The sequence below is a fragment of the Osmerus mordax genome, chromosome 16 (genome assembly GCF_038355195.1).
Source record: "Osmerus mordax isolate fOsmMor3 chromosome 16, fOsmMor3.pri, whole genome shotgun sequence".
Lineage (NCBI taxonomy): Eukaryota > Metazoa > Chordata > Actinopteri > Osmeriformes > Osmeridae > Osmerus > Osmerus mordax.
The window spans coordinates 2,129,539-2,147,004 of record NC_090065.1 but is presented as its reverse complement, the minus strand read 5'-3'; the positions used below and the strand labels follow the sequence as shown (position 1 = coordinate 2,147,004).

The following is a 17,466-nucleotide window of genomic DNA, read 5'->3' as shown; positions in this document are numbered from 1 at the left end:
TCTATCTGCTGAAAAGCATTTAGAAACTGATGCAGAAAAGATAGCACGGTTATTAACTCAGTACTGATAAAACCTCACATTGCTTTTGCACAATGAACCTCTGGTGAACCATTGTTGTACATTTACCACAGGGTCATGGTACCCTTAGCAGTTCACTTTATTGGATACACCCACACACTCACAAACACCCCCCCCCCACCCACACACTCACAAACAAAATGGCAGACGCACAGAACAGGAGGTCATAATTAAAAAAAGTTGGAATGCTCAAGTGTGTACAGTAGGGGAAAAATCTATTCACATTTGAATCGCGATTCAGTCTTCTAGCGATTCACATCGATTCACTAATGTAAAAAAATCAATTGATTTGATTAAAAATCTCAAGTAAATTGTGAATCGATTTTTAATCAAATCAATTGATTTTTTACATTTGTGAAACGATGTGGATCGCTAGAAGACTGAATCGCGATTCAAATGTGAATTAGTGACCCCAAGAATCGAATCGTGAGGTACCAAAAGAGTGTAGTAGTGTACAGTGTGTTTCGGAATAACCGTTTGTTCCGGAAAAGCCTCCAGTGTTCTGTTTGATTCCTGAGAGACTGAAGAAGTGTACCTGTGCTCTAAATCTCATGAGTATGATTCTGTCAGTGGACTGAACTGGGAGAAATATATGATTCTGGAGATAAAGGACAACCTTTGGAGTCCCTTCTCAGAGTTCAAGAGGCAGGGAGCGGTGGTCATATATCTCTGCTGCTGAAGATCCCACCCTTACCCTGTACTTCCAGGCCGCGGCAGTGCAAAGGGCACCACTGCATCAGAACTGAAATCAACACAGACAAATCATTTCACTCAGGGTGACACGACTGCCTCACAGTCCCCATCCTGCAACCAGGTGACTCAGTCAGCCAATCACACAGCTAGCCACCCAGTCAGCCAGCCAGTAAACCAGTCCATCATGTAGTCAGTCCATTAGTTAACCAGTCAGATAGCCAGTCAAAAGAACAGCCAGCAAAACCAACCATATAACCAGTCAGTAAACCAACAAGTCAGTCAGCAAGCCAACCAGTCAGTCAGCTACCCGGACGACCAGTCAGTAAACCAGCCAGTCAGTCAGCTAACCACACGACCAGTCAGTAAACCAGCCAGTCAGTCAGCTAACCGGACGACCAGTCAGTAAACCAGCCAGCCAGCTGTTTCTCAGGCGTCTCCGTCAGTAGGTGTAGGAGTTCTGGATGACCAGGTCTCTGAAGTAGGGGAACCAGTCCCTGGTCATGCAGGCCAGGTAGGTGTAGGCCGGGTAGTAGGACTCTGTCTGGCGAGTGGCCCCGGCCTTGATCAGGTGCAGCGCCGCGTCACTGGCAGGGTAGGCTGTCATGTTGGTGTGCCCTCTGGAGGAGGGAGGAGGAACAGGTGTCATTCAGATCGGATCGGATTCATACAGCCCTTTCTGTGAGCAGGGTCACACAGGGACTTCACAGGGGACAATAGAGCTGCACCTAAACCAAGGGAGTGTTCCGGAGAACAGGAGTGATACAAATAAACTGGATACTTAATTGTAGTGGCGATTTTACACTCTTTTTAGGGGCGCTCAAGCGCACCTAAATTTAATCTCAATTTATTATGAATTATTATTATCTAAAATAAGTTTTAGTGCTCTAACGTACAAACAATTACAGGTTCAAAGGGCTTTAAACAGGTTTAATATCCAGTGTCGCCATGCACCTTTAACGTTGGCAGTCTGCCAGTAAAACCAAAAGGGGAAGAAGTAGGTAGTTAATTTCATGGCGCAGATTAAAAACACAAGTTACATTCTCATTTGGGGCTGAGCCCCCCTAAAGGTCTGATCCTAGAATTGGCCCTGTTTAATGGGTCAAGGATGTAGCTGTTTGGATAACACGGTGAGTTGGTTAAACTCATTCAGTGTAACACTGAGAAGTGAAACGACTCTGTGATCTGATGCTGTATCAATAAAATATATGGATTAGAGATTTGCTTCGGCAGGTTAGCATTTCATTAATTAAAATTGTATTCAATGGTAAGGGCCTGCAATAAAAAAACGGTCTCCGTGGTGACGCAAGGGGCTGGGTCTCATACCTCGCTCGTCGTCATGGTAACGCACCACACACCGGCAGCCTGAGGCAAAAGCTCTCCCCCCCTCCTCCTCTCCTTGCACCCTATCCTGTCCTCCCCCCCTCCTCCTCTCCTTGCACCCTATCCTGTCCTCCCCCCCTCCTCCTCTCCTTGCACCCTATCCTGTCCTCCCCCCCTCCTCCTCTCCTTGCACCCTATCCTGTCCTCCCCCCCTCCTCCTCTCCTTGCACCCTATCCTGTCCTCCCCCCCTCCTCCTCTCCTTGCACCCTATCCTGTCCTCCCCCCCTCCTCCTCTCCTTGCACCCTATCCTGTCCTCCCCCCATCCTCCTCTCCTTGCACCCTATCCTCTCCTCCCCTCCTCCTCCTCTCCTTGCACCCTATCCTGTCCTCCTCCCCTCCTCCTCTCCTTGCACCCTATCCTGTCCTCCCCCTTCCCTCTCCCCTATCCCCTCTTCCCCTCTCCTCCTTCATTCACCCCTCCCCATTCTATCCTCTTCCTCCCCATCTCCTCACACCCTCTCCTCCTCCTCCAACTCCCTCCTTCCCCCCCCTACTCCCCCAACCCCCCCTCTCCTCCCTCTCCTCCCCCCCCCCTTTTCCCCGGGGGCAGAGACTCCGGCCCACCTGACTTTCTCCATGGCCGAGTCGGTGTCGATGAGGCCCAGGATGCTGATGGTGAGGGAGGCGTTGCTGCGCTGCATGGCCAGTTCATGCTGCAGGGTACCGAAGAAGCCGTTCAGAGCAAACTTGGTGGCAGAGTAGGGCGCCATGAAGGGGGTGGCCATCTTACCTGGAGGGAGAGAGGGATAGATGGAGACAGAGACAGAGATGGAGAGAGAGAAGGAGAGAGAGACAAAGAGAGGGATGGAGGTTGGAATGGAAGGAGAGAAGGAGAGAGGGAGAGAAGGAGAGAAGGAGAGAGGGAGGGATATATGGAGACAGAGGGAGGGATGGAGAGGGAGAGAAGGAGAGAGGGAGACAGGGAGAGAAGGAGAGAGGGGTGGAGCGAAAGGCATGGGCACAGATGTCAGTACAATCAGAAAAGGGACATTTCTTCTTATTTTACCATTGAATCAATACTGTGAAAGCGTTTTAGAAATGATTTGGAGTGTTGTATTGTTATCATATAACATCCCAGCTCGAGCCCTGGCTACATCAGACGATGTACATCCCTTTTTGTCTCCACCAGTATAACCCTTCCTATGTTCTGAGCATCCTTCTGATCACTGTAAGAAAACAGACTGACTAGGAGGAGCACTATAAATACCATAGCTGAGCTGAATGCGTTTGGAGGGTTTCTGTACTATAGAACACACACACACATATACTCTGTCTTTTGATCAGAACAAAGATGAATCAATTCCCAATGTTCAAAGATCCACGCGGTAAAGAACCCTTCCTCCAATATGATCTCCTCTCTGAACTTACGGACCAATCACGACAGACCAGCACCAGCACTGAGGAGAGTGGGCGGGGCCATTCTTTTCTTTGTGAATCGTGTAACTGACCTCCAAACCCACAACCCACACAAACACACACACATAAAGCCTGCACAGGCAAAAACGCCCACACAGACACAAATGAAAAAACGTCTACATACACACATACACACACACACACACTCACAACACACAGACTATCCTGGTTTGAGATAGATGGTCCCAAGTGTTTAGTTGTGGAGAAGTGTGTGTGTACCAACCCAGCAGAGAGGAGGACCTGTGTGTGTGTGTGTGTGAGTGTACCTACCCAGCAGAGAGGACCTGTGTGTGTGTGTGCGTGTGTGTGTGTGTGTGTGTGTGTGTGTGTGTGTGTGTGTGTACCTACCCAGCAGAGAGGACACCACCACCAGGCAGCCTGAGCTCTGCTCCAGAACGGGCAGAGCTGCGGCCGCCATGCTCACGTAACTGACAAAGTTCACCTGGGGACCAGAGCAGAGGTCACAGCACTGACCACACTAGAGACACACTAGTGACACACTAGAGACACACTAGAGACACACTAGAGACACACTAGAGACACACTAGAGACACACTAGAGACACACTAGAGACACACTATGGACCACAGCCCTGACCAAAACTCATTTGGCTAAACCCAGTCTACTAGTCAACCATTAAATGCCAACCACATCATCAAAATCCAGCTTAGTTTGTAGCCTGGGACCCGACAGGATCAGCCAGCTCATATTTCATTAGCTCTGGCAGACTGGTCTGACCACTGTCCCGTTCAGACAGACTTCCTCCCAGCCTGAGTGGTGCCCAGCCAACCACAACCCTTTATCTGATAAGGGGCGGGATCAATACGATGACTGCACAGTGGAGAGCTGTTGAGGCTTGAACAACCAAGATGACGTTTCGTAGCTGTGATTGGTTGTTTTCCATCCAATTAGGTTCAGAGGCATTCTGGTCTGTGCCAGTTGGTAACTGAGAGGTTAGCTCTATCCAGAGAGGGAGCGACATGACTGCTCAGCACAGCCCCAAGCAGCACAGCCAACACAACAGGCTGCATCGTGATTGGCTCACAGCGTACCTGCATCACCGTGCGGACGTGGTTGCTATCTCCATCCCAGAGGCTGAACGGTGTGTTCCCGATGTGGTTCAGAACCAGGAAGTCCAGCCCTCCTGCAGAAACACACCAGAAACACACCAGAAACACACCACTACCGGTCATTAGACGCACCAAGACAGGAAATAGCCTCAAACATCCCTTTAAGGCTATCGTGACATTAGACGGGGGGGAAGTTTCCCAGACATGGATTAGCATAGTCCTGGCCTCAATACATTTTCAACTGAGATCTTCTTGGATTTTTAGGACCAGGCTTATTCCATGTCTGGGAAACTAGGCCCACAAAGCAAAATCATTATTGATGTATGTATGTGTTTGTACACGTGTGTGTGTGTGTGTTTGAGTGTGTGTGTGTGTGTGTGTGTTTGTAATACTATACTTGTGAGGACCACAACCTGACAACAGACCTTTAAAGTGAGGACATTTTTCTTTGTGAGGACATTTTGGCTGGTCCTCACAACCAAATCGCTTCAAACTCTTACACAGACCCCCTATGACCATAGGCATCCATCTCTGCAAATTTCACCAAAAGTCCTCACCTATGTGGTAGTCCGTCAAAAACTGTGTTTTGGCTCTATGCTCTAGTGCACCCCTGTAGGCCAGGCTTGGTGTTGCATTCGGATTTTCCCATTGAGTTGCACACCTTTTTTGATTGGTTTCTGAATCAGGGCTATTTTTCTGATTGGCTAGAATTTTTTAACCACGTGACCAAGGGAGAGGAAGGATGTGGCCACCTGCTTTTGCTTCATTTGGGAACCCAAATGCAATACATAGACCTGGATTAACTTGTATATCAGTTACTAAATGTCTCACATATTATATTTGAGCTTGGGGAAAAAAGTAAAAGGGCTGCTAGTTCAATGTTTATTACAATCTAGGCCAAACATAAAGTTTATAAAATCAATGGCGATTTTGGCTTTACATTTTTGAAAAACATTTTTAAGTCCTCATTTTGGGACCAATAATAATCCTCATTTTGGGGCCAATTAAGATTTCTAAATTTGCGAAAATGATTCGGCTTTAGTTTCATTATGATGTGCATCGGGTCAAATAATTCAATGTGTGCGCACATTTGCATTGCCCCTCTTTGTAAGTTTCGCCTTTTCCCACACCATTTGATGGATTATAAGATTGCTGCAACTATTGCCCACATTTCTGTCTGTCAATCTCTCCGCGAAGCACGAAGCGCAGTTGGGAGAGTGGCAGTTTGAAAACGACGCCCCACCCCCTCTGCCATGCACTGCACTCGCGATCTGACTTATTGACAGACATATCATGCTCACTCTGATTGTTTTACATATGTTGATGAATTCTATACGTACATATTAAGGAAAAGGTTTTGAAATTGATATTCAGCCAAACTTTGCATTGCATAGTCTATGCAATTATGTCATTGTATTTGGTATAGATTAATTAATTGCACACTTTGAATAGTCTCCTAACATAAACATTTGTGTGCCAGTCATAAAATATGGGAGACATAAGGCTGCATAATGTGTGGCCTTGGGAGAGTGGTTGTGAAGTGGCAGTTTAAAAACGATACATTTAGTCAATTAGCAGACGCTCTTATCCAGATACCCCTCCCCCACCCCCACTGCTCTGCACTCACTGAATGCGATCTGAAATCTTGACAGAGACTTATTAAGTTTACTCGGATTTTTTTACATTATGTAAATAAATTCTATATAGGATTTTTTTAAATAAATAATACTACTTTTAGCTTGTTCATGAGATTTTCCAGACTTATGATGAAACTTTTTATCTGATATTCAGCCAAACTTTGCATTGCATAGTCTATGAAATTATGTAATTGCATGAAATCTATTTGGTATGGATTAATTAATTAATTGCCCACTTTGAATAGTCTCGTAACATAAACAGATAAACAGTTGTGTTTGTGTGCAAGTCATAAAAGCTGGGAGACATAAGGCTGCATATTGTGTTGCTTTTGGAGAGTGGTTGTGAAGTGACAGTTTGAAAACGATACATTTAGTCAATTAGCAGACGCTCGTATCCTGATACCCCTCCCCCACCCCCACTGCTCTGCACTCACTGACTGCGATCCGAAATCTTGACAGAGATTTATTAAGATTACTCAGATTTTTTTTAAATTCTATTTAGGATTTTTTTTTTTTATAATACTACTTTTAGCTTGTTCGTGAGATTTTCCAGACTTCTGACAAAACTTTTAATCTGATATTCAGCCACACTTTGCATTGCATAGTCTATGCAATGATTTAATTGCGTGCAATGTATTTGGTATAGATTAATTAACCACTTTGAATATTCTCCTAACATAATCAGATACACATTTGTGACAGTCATTAAAGTTGGGAGACCTAAGGATGCATATTGTGTTGCCTTAGGAGAGGTTGGTAAGTGGCAGTTTCATACATTTGATTTGGCTTCCAGCACAGCACAACTCACTCACCCCTCCCCCACTAGGTTCTGAGTGGCAAAGCTTATGACAGGTGGTCAGTGGTGTGTGTAAGTCAGAGGACTCAAATCAGAGAGGGCAATTTAGGCAGGAAAACTGTTTTAAGGATTGTTGATGGAAAACGCGTTTTGGTCACTTTAAGATATATTATTATTTTGTTTTAATTACTTTATAGTTAAGTGAATCAGCCCATGCAACACACTAAGATTGTAATAGTCAGTTACTTGTGGTCCTGTGCTCTCCTGGTCAAACCTGTGTGCCCGGTTTGGGAGTAGCAGATAGTGATCCATTGTTGTTTTGATGGAGGTCCACACCAGCAGTCAGCCACACAGGCCAGAACAAAACCACGCAGGGCAGTACAGTCAGCCACACAGGCCAGAACAGAACCACACAGGCCAGAACAGAACCACACAGGCCAGAACAGAACCACACAGGCCAGAACAGAACCACGCAGGGCAGTACAGAACCACACAGGCCAGAACAGAACCACACAGGGCAGTACAGTCAGCCACACAGGCCAGAACCAAACCACACAGGCCTGTACAGTCAGCCACACAGGCCAGGACAGAACCACATAGGCCAGCATAGAACCACACAGGCAGTGCCGGTCCTAGCACTATTGGCGCCCTATAGGCAAGATTTATCACCAGGTGTGTAGGTCCTCGAGGGTAGGCACATTGCAGCCGATCACCTTCTCAGCAGCTCGGTTGATACGCTGCAGTCTGCTCTTGTCATTCCTGCGGAAGCTGAAGAAATTCAACCTGCCAAAGACAATGATGGTGCACTTCTACACAGCCATCATTGAGTCCATCCTCACCTCCTCCATCACCGTCTGGTACGCTGCTGCCACTGCCAAGGACAAGAGCAGACTGCAGCGTATCATCCGCACTGCTGAGAAGGTGATCGGCTGCAATCTGCCCACCCTCGAGGACCTTCACACCTCGAGGACATGACAGATCTCTTATTGTTCTATCAAGTGCGGAAGCCTGACCGTCATTGTACTAGCTATACAAGGCTTGCTGTCCCCTCACCTCCCAGGTCAGATATGACCACCTGACTGCTCTGGACTCTTGATTACCTGAATGTCTGACTACATAACTGCTTGTCTGATTGCTCCCTCAGCCACATAATACCTGTGATTTATTCCTTGAATGAAGACAGGTGTTTAAGGATATTGTATTACACCAAATTCCTTATCTACTGTATGTACAGTATTTTATTTTCTAGCTAACATTTCTCTTGACTAATGGACATTTTACATGGTCAGTTTCATATAATATGTAACTACAAATGGTATTTGAGAAGCACACCAACATAAGCACAAAAAGGCAGTTGAGAACCACTCATTAATCCACTACCAATCACCTGATATTGGCAAGCAAATCGAAATAACGTTCTCAAATCTGATGTGCTATTAAATATTTATAACATTTTATCAGAACATGTATTCATCTTTAAGACATTTAGTTATGGGTAACCGTTCTACTCGGGCACGAACACATGTCCACGTACATTTATGCATCTAGATATTTAAATAAGCAGTGTTTGTCAACGTGTTTCTGGATCAACATGGATACTTTCCATTGGCGACTGCATCAACTTCGTTTGCATCACGCTAAATGTGAAATAAGTTTCCAAAATTACAAGTACATGAACCGTACTACGGATCAAGAATCTACACAGAAATTACTAAAAAAGGTAAGCACGTTTTTATTAAAATGTATTTATTGTATACAAATATTAGCAACTACAATTGGCCTCGTGAATATGCAGTAGAACAATCCATAAAATCGTCATAACAGCGGAGCTTCTGCCATTCAGACTCAAGCTCCGATCCCGGTAAGTTAGAGTAGGCTGATGCTTGATAAAAAGTTGATTGCTTGTAAAAAAATGATTAAATTCGATGGCGTGTGATTAAAATCCACATTTACCAAAGATTATTCCAATGGATGAAAAAATTTAACTTTCCAAAGATGCATATTAGCAAAGTATTTAGGAGAAAAGATCAAACAGCGATGACGCACGTGGAGTTTTCCGTAAAACCAATGCTAGCAGTCACGCTAATAATATTGTAGTATTTGGTTTGGTTCAATGTATAGCAACAAATGCTGAGTGTATAAATGATGATATTTACATTTATTTATATAATTTGTCTAAAATGCATCCTTTATGCGTCGTGATTCGAGCTTTAGTAAAGGCCGCACATGACGCACGTTAGGCCATTTTGATAGCCACTCGGTGATTAGGCTACATTGGATCATTTAACGTTATCCAGAGAGTGTGTACCGTAAACTCGTTTTAAAATTGATCCATTTGCTATTTCAGATACTACGTATTTAGTTAAACTCTTCATTTCGTTTTGAATAGGTCATGGAGTCAAGGAAAACCCGAGAAAAGGTAACCATTGTTTTTCTGTAGGCTAGATATTTTAGATCCACACAAAACCTCCATTATATCCCTCTCAATCGCTACATAAATCTAACTCAGTCAAGTTGAGAGAAAGTAGATAGGGGAAAGCATGCACCTGCCAAGTGACAAGAGGTTAACTGTAATGCAGTCATTTAATATACCAATATAATAACAGATATTGTGCTGTGTGTATGTATATATATATATAACATAATTTTTTGTTTTTATTTTTTAAAGGACCCTAAGTATGTAGAGAGTAATACGGAATGCAGTGCCTCAGAATATTTGCCGGAGGAAAGCACTTCGGAGGACTCATGTGCATCCCCTTTAAAAAAGCTTGCCAGCGCCTCAAAGCAGCCAGCCAGCGCCTCAAAGCAGCCAGCCAGCGCCTCAAAGCAGCCAGCCAGCGCCTCAAAGCAGCCAGCCAGCGCCTCAAAGAAGCCAGCCAGCGCCTCAAAGAAGCCAGCCTGCGCCTCAAAGAAGCCAGCCAGCGCCGTAAAGCAGCCAGCCAGCGCCGTAAAGCAGCCAGCCGCCACCTCAAAGCAGCCAGAGGGAAGCCTGTCTGAGGCCCCACTAAAATCAGCTCCAGTCACTCCCATGGAACTCTGTGACATGGGAGTGACTGTGGATAATGGTGAGTCATTATTATATGTTAAGAAGTGCAGTAAAGAGGGGGGAAGAAGAAAATGGGACAAAAAACATTACTGTATCTACTGCTTTAAGCCTCAAAGCAAAATAGCAAGACACCTTGAAAGGAAACACAATAAGGAACTAGAAGTAAGTCGCGCAATCTGTTTCTCAAAGGGCTCCAAACAACGTCTACTTTTGCTTGAAAAAATCAGAAACAAAGGTGACTATCACCACAATGTAGAAGTACTAAAACGATGTGATGGAGAGCTTGTAACATGGAGGCAGCCCACACATGATGTATCACCAAGCAAGTACCTGCCATGCAAATACTGTTTAGCTTTATTTGTTAAAAATGACCTTTGGAAGCACCAGAAAAAATGTAAATTAAGACCAGAAGCAAAGTCTTCCAAAAGGGAGAGAGTACAAGCTTCAGCAACCTGCCTCATTCCGAACGGAAGTCATGCTTCCGAAGAAAGCAGAAGGGTTACAGACAAAATGCGAATTGATTTGGTCTCTATGGAGTTGAAGTCGGACCCCTTGATCTGTACATATGCAGAACTCATGTATGACACGCACGAGGAAAGTCAACTTGGATACTGTGCTCAAAAAATGAGGGAGTTGGGTAGATTCATCCTTGCTGTCAAAAGAATAGATCCAAGTGTCAAAACTCTAAGGGAGGTCTGTGTTCCAGCTAGATTCAAGTTGGCTGTATCAGCAGCCCTAAACGTTTGTGGATATTTAAAACAAAAGAGGAGTTTCAATATTCCATCACTGGCCTGCAAGCTGGGATATTCGTTGAAGAGGGTGGCTGAAATAATAGTGGGTGAAAGTGTGCAGCAGGAAGATTCTGCGTCTGAAAAGGATGCAGCAAACTTCATCAAGTTGATCGAAACTTACTGGAGTGTGTATGTCTCCAAACGTGCCAGGACTAACCTAGAAGAGAAGAAATGGAACAAAGATGACATGATTCCGCTGACAGAAGATGTAGTCCTACTCCAAAAACACCTCAAGGCTTTGGAAGACAAATCAAAAGAACAACTGGCTGAGGCACCTAGTCCAACAGCCTGGAAGGTTCTTTGTGAGAGTCTGCTTGCACAGGTTATACTCTTCAATCGGAGACGTGAAGGGGAGGCATCAAAGTTACTGATGCAGACCTATCAGAACAGAAACAGGGCTCCACTTAATGCTGATGTCTACCAGAGCCTCTCAAAGTTAGAGCAAGAACTAAGTGAACAGTTCACACGGCTAGAGATAAGGGGGAAAAGAGGTCGCAAAGTACCTGTCCTCCTCACCAAAAGAGTGACTGCATCACTTGACTTACTTATCAAGTATCGATCTGACGTTGGTGTGCCAGAAGACAACCCTTATGTGTTTGCCAGAGTCGAGGCGCAGACTCCTATCAGAGGCGCAGACTGCCTGCGCAAGTTTGCAGATGCTTGCAAAGCGGCTCACCCAGAGAGACTCAGGTCCACCAAACTGAGAAAACATGTTGCTACACTTTGCCAGATTATGAATTTAAAAGACAATGAAATGGACCAGGTTGCAAAGTTCATGGGCCATGACATACGTGTCCATCGAGAGTACTACCGCATGACCGAAAACACTCTTCAACTTGCCAAAATGAGCAGAGTTCTGATGGCCATTGAGCAGGGGACACACACATACAAGGGGAAATCTCTTGATGAAATCTCTGTCAACACAACTGGTGTGTAAACTTGATATATTCCCTTATACTAATTAATTAATTAATTGGTTTACTAAACAAATTACATTTTTCAGACAAAGAAAGCAGGGTTCTTCAGAGACGAGAAGATGCCACAGACAGTATTCCAGACAATGACGAGAAAGGTAAGCCATGATCCTCTGAGGCTACAAGGTTAACCAACCTGTAACTACAGATGTTGGAGCATAACACATTGGCTTGTGGGATTGTATGCAGTCAAAATTGGGAGGATGAAAGTGTCATAACTTATATCATATCTTGCTTGTTTCACAGTTCTTACCATCAGCTCCTCCCCCACCTGGGATTTTGATGCAGATGATGAGACTGGTATGCCATTATACATATTTGTTGGAAATCTTGGCACATTGACCATCAAATTTGTTTAGATGGCTGTTTATATTGTTTGATTAAAACATTAGTTTGTGTGCTTAAATGTTTCAGACACAGAGAGTAAGCTGATTCCAAAGACTGCCGTTCCACCAAAGAAACGACCCAGAACTTCCTCCACTGTTGCAAATGAAGATCCCGGTAAGTTTGAGGCGATTTCAAGACATCCATAGTGAGAGTTGTAAAGGCGCTAAGCACACCATTAAACAGTTAAATAATTGTGTGCTTGAATGTTTTTCAGAAACAGAGAGTAAGCTGATTCCAGAGTGTGCTGTCCCACCAAAGAAACGACCCAGAACTTCCTCCACTGTTGCAAATGAAGAGCCCGGTAAGTTTGAGGCAATTTCGAGACATCCATAGTGAGAGTTGTAAAGGCGCTAAGCACTCCATTAAACAGTTACATAATTTACTTTGTATTCATTTTTGTTGTCCCTTCTGTAGTAGCTGTGAAAGGTCAAAAGATGCCCTGGAGACCAGAAGAAAGGGATGCAGTTTTTCAGCACTTGGGGAAATACATAACTTTACAAAGAGTACCAGGGAAGACTGAGTGCATGGCATGCCTCAATAAAGAGCCTACCCTCCACAGAAGATCTTGGAAAGATGTAAAAAATTACCTTCACAATTCTATTCAAAGCATCAAGAAAAAAATGGCTCGTGATGAAGCAGGATTAAAAGACAAGAAATAAGATGGAGTTAATGGATGAGGGTGGTTAGTTAGATCAGTGGTTCCCAACCCTGGTCCTCAGGGCACCCCTGTCCTGCATGTTTTAGATGTTTCCCTGCACCAACACACCTGATTAAAATGAATGGTCAAAAGCAGGCTTCTGCAGAGCTGGATAACAACCCATTCATTTGAATTAGGTGTGTTGGAGCAGGGAAACATCTAAAGCATGCAGGACAGGGGTGCCCTGAGGACCAGGGTTGGGAACCACTAAGTTAAATGTTTAGTTTAAGCTAAAAATGTTAGTTAGGGGCTAAAGAGGGGTTAGTAAGGGGATGGGGAGCATTGGGGTCCTCATTGTTTTGTTTTAAATGTTGACTACTGATCCAACTACGTTTGCTCATTAAATGTCATGATGCCCCCCTTGTTCATCCAAGCTTTGGACATACAGGTATGACATAAGTTGGAGTTCTAATAAAGATACAGTTTGTCAACTGAAACCCTCACCTTTCTAATATATTTTATACATATTGACAAGGACAGCCAGGAAAGACTGAACACGTGGCATGCCTTAAGATTCCTTGGGATCTCTGAACTGTCTGATTTCAAGTGTGTTGGAGGTCAAAGAAGGTGTTGACCAGCACTGACCAGTTGGTAAAGTCCATTATCCACAGAGCATGTCGGTCATCTAGGTGGAAGCTGGTGGTGAGTTTTCCAGCAAGAATGTTTGCTGGGACGGTTAGGGTGTTTCAATGCCTAGAATTTTCATACAGCAGGCAGGCTGTAGTGCTGGGGGGTCTGGATGCATATGTATGCTTAATACTTGGCAATACTAGTCTATCTTTAACTACTGTGTTTGCACCAACATCACCACAAACCATACTTGATTTACCTAAAATAGTACCTCATTCGGGACAGGTGGAGCAATGCTCCCCACTAGAATAAACCAGGTTTACAAAATAATGTCAAAACATGTAGGATACTATAAGCTAAATAACTAGATCCCTTGTGCTAGCCAACTCGTCAGGTGTTATGAATAGCGTACTGTAGATTTGTTTTTGTTGCGGTTTAGCCCTCTACAAGATGTAAACAGCGAGGTATGAAATACATTTGCCAACATAAGTAGATAAATACATTTGCATTCTACGTTGTTGAAATAATATTTGTACGCGTACGTGACCTAGGTTAAATAATTTCATGTCAAAATTGCAGAACCACACAGGCCAGCATAGAACCACACAGGCAGTGCCGGTCCTAGCACATTTGGCGCCCTATAGGCAAGATTTATCACCAGGTGTGTAGGTCCTCGAGGGTAGGCACATTGCAGCCGATCACCTTCTCAGCAGCTCGGTTGATACGCTGCAGTCTGCTCTTGTCATTCCTGCGGCAGCTGAAGAAATTCAACCTGCCAAAGACAATGATGGTGCACTTCTACACAGCCATCATTGAGTCCAGCCTCACCTCCTCCATCACCGTCTGGTACGCTGCTGCCAAGAACAAGAGCAGACTGCAGCGTATCATCCGCACTGCTGAGAAGGTGATCGGCTGCAATCTGCCCACCCTCGAGGACCTTCACACCTCGAGGACATGACAGATCTCTTATTGTTCTATCAAGTGCGGAAGCCTGACCGTCATTGTACTAGCTATACAAGGCTTGCTGTCCCCTCACCTCCCAGGTCAGATATGACCACCTGACTGCTCTGGACTCTTGATTACCTGAATGTCTGACTACCTAACTGCCTGTCTGATTGCTCCCTCAGTCACCTAATATCTGTGACGTATTAATTGAATGAAGACAGGTGTTTTAAGGATATTGTATTACACCAAACTCCTTATCTACTGTATTTACTGTATCCTCTTTTCTATCTAACATTTCTCTTGACTAATGGACATCGGATTCATTTTATATGTAACTGCAAATGGTAATTGGGAAACACACCAACATACACACAAAAAGGCAGTTGAGAACCACTCATTTATCCACTAACAATTTTTATCTTTTATCAATCTTTATATAACTACTGTGTTTGTCTGCACCAACAGCACCAAATATAATTTATTGTATGTGAAAACGTAGGCAACTTGGAAATAAACCGGTTTCTGATTCTGATTATAATGAATTATTTTGGGTTATCAACCCCTCTGCTAATTTACTAATATGGCCAACATTTTTATAGTTTATGGATTTCATTCATACTTCATTGATTGGTCGTGGCCAGGATTGCTGTAAGCTAAATAATTAACCAGTTTCCTTGTGCTAGCTAACTCGTTGTTAACTGACGTCAGGAGATATGAATACTGTAGATCTTTTTTTTTTATACCGGTTTAACGCTCTAAAAGACTGCAAGATCTTAAAGAAGATTGCCAACATGTGTCTGCCGTATTGGTAAGTCAATATATTTTTTAGCAGGTATCAGTTATTTTGTGAGTGACTTTACTGTATTAACCTGCCTAATTACACAGGTAGTTAAATAGATTTGCATTCGGCGTTGTTTAAATAATTTTTGTGCTTGTGTGCGTACGTGACCTAAATAATTTCATGCGAAAATTGCTAACGCATCTGTAATAGTTCGGTAGTTAAAATACATAATCAAAATAAGTCCATTAAAACCCATACACCACAATCTGCTTTTACATTAAATCGTTTAATTTAAACTCGTGCAAATTGGTTTGTCGACAACTAAAGTGAAAGCCATAGTCAGTATATGAGCGGCATATACCAAAAATGGCGATCCGGTGGTGGACAAAAGAAAAGTCATGTGATCTAAAATCTACCTAGTAACAGAGTAGTAACCAGTGGTCCTCACACCGGCGGGTCTGTGCACATATTTTTTCTTACGAGTGTATGGTGATTTTGAGGTGACTTCTGGCCTCGTGAGAGCCACCTAGTGCTAAAATATATTTTTTCAGGCTCCCTGCTCCTCCAGATAGGGTGGCCCTCACTTCGTGGGGTCTGAGTCAAGGTCCTCACATGGGTACAATAACCAGTATGTGTGAGTGTGTGTGTGTGTGTGTGTGTGTGTGTGTGTGTGTGTGTGTGTGTGTGTGTGTGTGTGTGTGTGTGTGTGTGTGTGTGTGTGTGTGTGTGTGTGTATGTGTTTGTACACGTGTGTGTGTGTGTGTGTTTGAGTGCACATACCCAGCAGGTTGACGGCATCGTGGAGAACCCTCTCAGGGTCAGAGGGCACAGACATGTCCCCTGTCACGTACAGGGCCTTCTGGGCACCCAGCTGCATGCATTTGTCTGCCACCTACAGGGCAGGAGGGGAATTATTTGTTTTAATTTGCTACAGCATTAACTCAAACTACTGTTGCTATAATTACTACTAGTTATTTTTGTAGTTGTAACTGATCAGAACTCAGACCATCTGCAGGGACTGTTCTCTTCTGGCAGTGATGACAATCTGGGCTCCCATCCTGGCATAATGGTACGCCACCTGTTCCCCGATGCCCGTACTGGCACCAGTCACCAACACCCTGGCACCCCGAACTGACTCTGGAGGGGGTGGGGGGAGGCAGACAGGGGGAGGGAAAGAGAGGGGGAGAGAAAGAGTGAGAGGAAGGAAGGGGTCAGCAAAAGGCACTTTTGGCACTAAACAAGTAGAACTGGACAACAGACCAGAGGATCTAAAGAGACCTGTCATCGTTAGAGCTGTGAGGGAGACCGGCAGGATCTCTGCTTGAGTTTAGCAGTTTCCTTCCTGTCTCTGCTGTCAAATAAGCACCCAGGAACACAACGGAGGCTGGGAGGGCTGTGCTGTTGCCTAGGTTACTGACCCTCGATTGCTTGGCAGCCTGATGGCTTTTCAGAGCATTGAGAGCACGGTTTTTGTGTCTGAACAGCAGTTTTGGCTGTTGGAGGGAAATTGAGGTTGCGTTAACTGCATGCAAAGTTATAAAAGCTAAGCTTTATTGTAATTTGACAAATAGAATTAAACTCTTAACGAGTAGTTAAGAGTTCGTAAAGAATTACTGAACAATACGATGGTATTTATCAGTGTTAATGAATGCACTCATTTTCACGCGTTACCTTTTTACCCAGTTCAAAGTGTAGCCCGTGTCACTTATCTTTACATAAGACAAATTAAGATAAAGACCCAAAATCTATGCATTTAAGCCTCATTTTGTTATCTCCTAGTAGATATGCCCATCGTGTCCTTTGGAAACGCAATAAATGCGACTGCAATAACAAAGTTACAGTAAGAGAAGTTAAGCTCGGTCTTGCAGTTCGAGAAAGAAAAGCCAGATCACACTGGGAACTTCCGTCTCTCCCACTGACACTTCCAGAAGACAATTCTCTGTGTGTGTGTGAGAGAGTGGGGGGGGGGGGGGGGGGGGGAGAACTCACCTGCATCAAACGTGTCCCTCCACACATATGCCGTGAGTGCCACCGCCGCAAGTAAGAGATATTTTGAAACCCCACCGCCAATAATCATGATGAAAGTTTCCGAATTCTGATATTTCAGAACGAAGGGCGTTTTACGTGCAGACCCTAAGATGTCGACAAAGTTCCTAGAAGATATCAAGAAGGAATCGGTTACCGTTCGGCTACTCGGCGTTCC

The 17,466-nt window shown here is 44.3% G+C and overlaps 1 protein-coding gene and 1 long non-coding RNA gene across 2 annotated transcripts; one reads left to right on the top strand and one right to left on the bottom strand.

The window, feature by feature from the left end:
- Nucleotides 1-443: 443 nt before the first annotated feature.
- On the bottom strand, nucleotides 444-17,340 carry LOC136958789 (hydroxysteroid 11-beta-dehydrogenase 1-like protein). The gene is made up of 7 exons (XM_067252890.1): nucleotides 17,253-17,340; nucleotides 16,270-16,400; nucleotides 16,044-16,155; nucleotides 4,622-4,713; nucleotides 3,918-4,011; nucleotides 2,718-2,883; nucleotides 444-1,388 (listed from the first exon to the last, which is right to left on the bottom strand). Exons 1-7 carry the CDS (start codon nucleotides 17,338-17,340, stop codon nucleotides 1,211-1,213), a joined length of 861 nt encoding a protein of 286 aa, XP_067108991.1. The 3' UTR covers nucleotides 444-1,210.
- On the top strand, nucleotides 11,934-12,947 carry LOC136959234 (uncharacterized). Its single transcript, XR_010878725.1, has 5 exons — nucleotides 11,934-11,981; nucleotides 12,130-12,183; nucleotides 12,298-12,384; nucleotides 12,485-12,571; nucleotides 12,685-12,947. It is a non-coding gene; the product is annotated as an uncharacterized lncRNA (long non-coding RNA).
- Nucleotides 17,341-17,466: the final 126 nt, after the last annotated feature.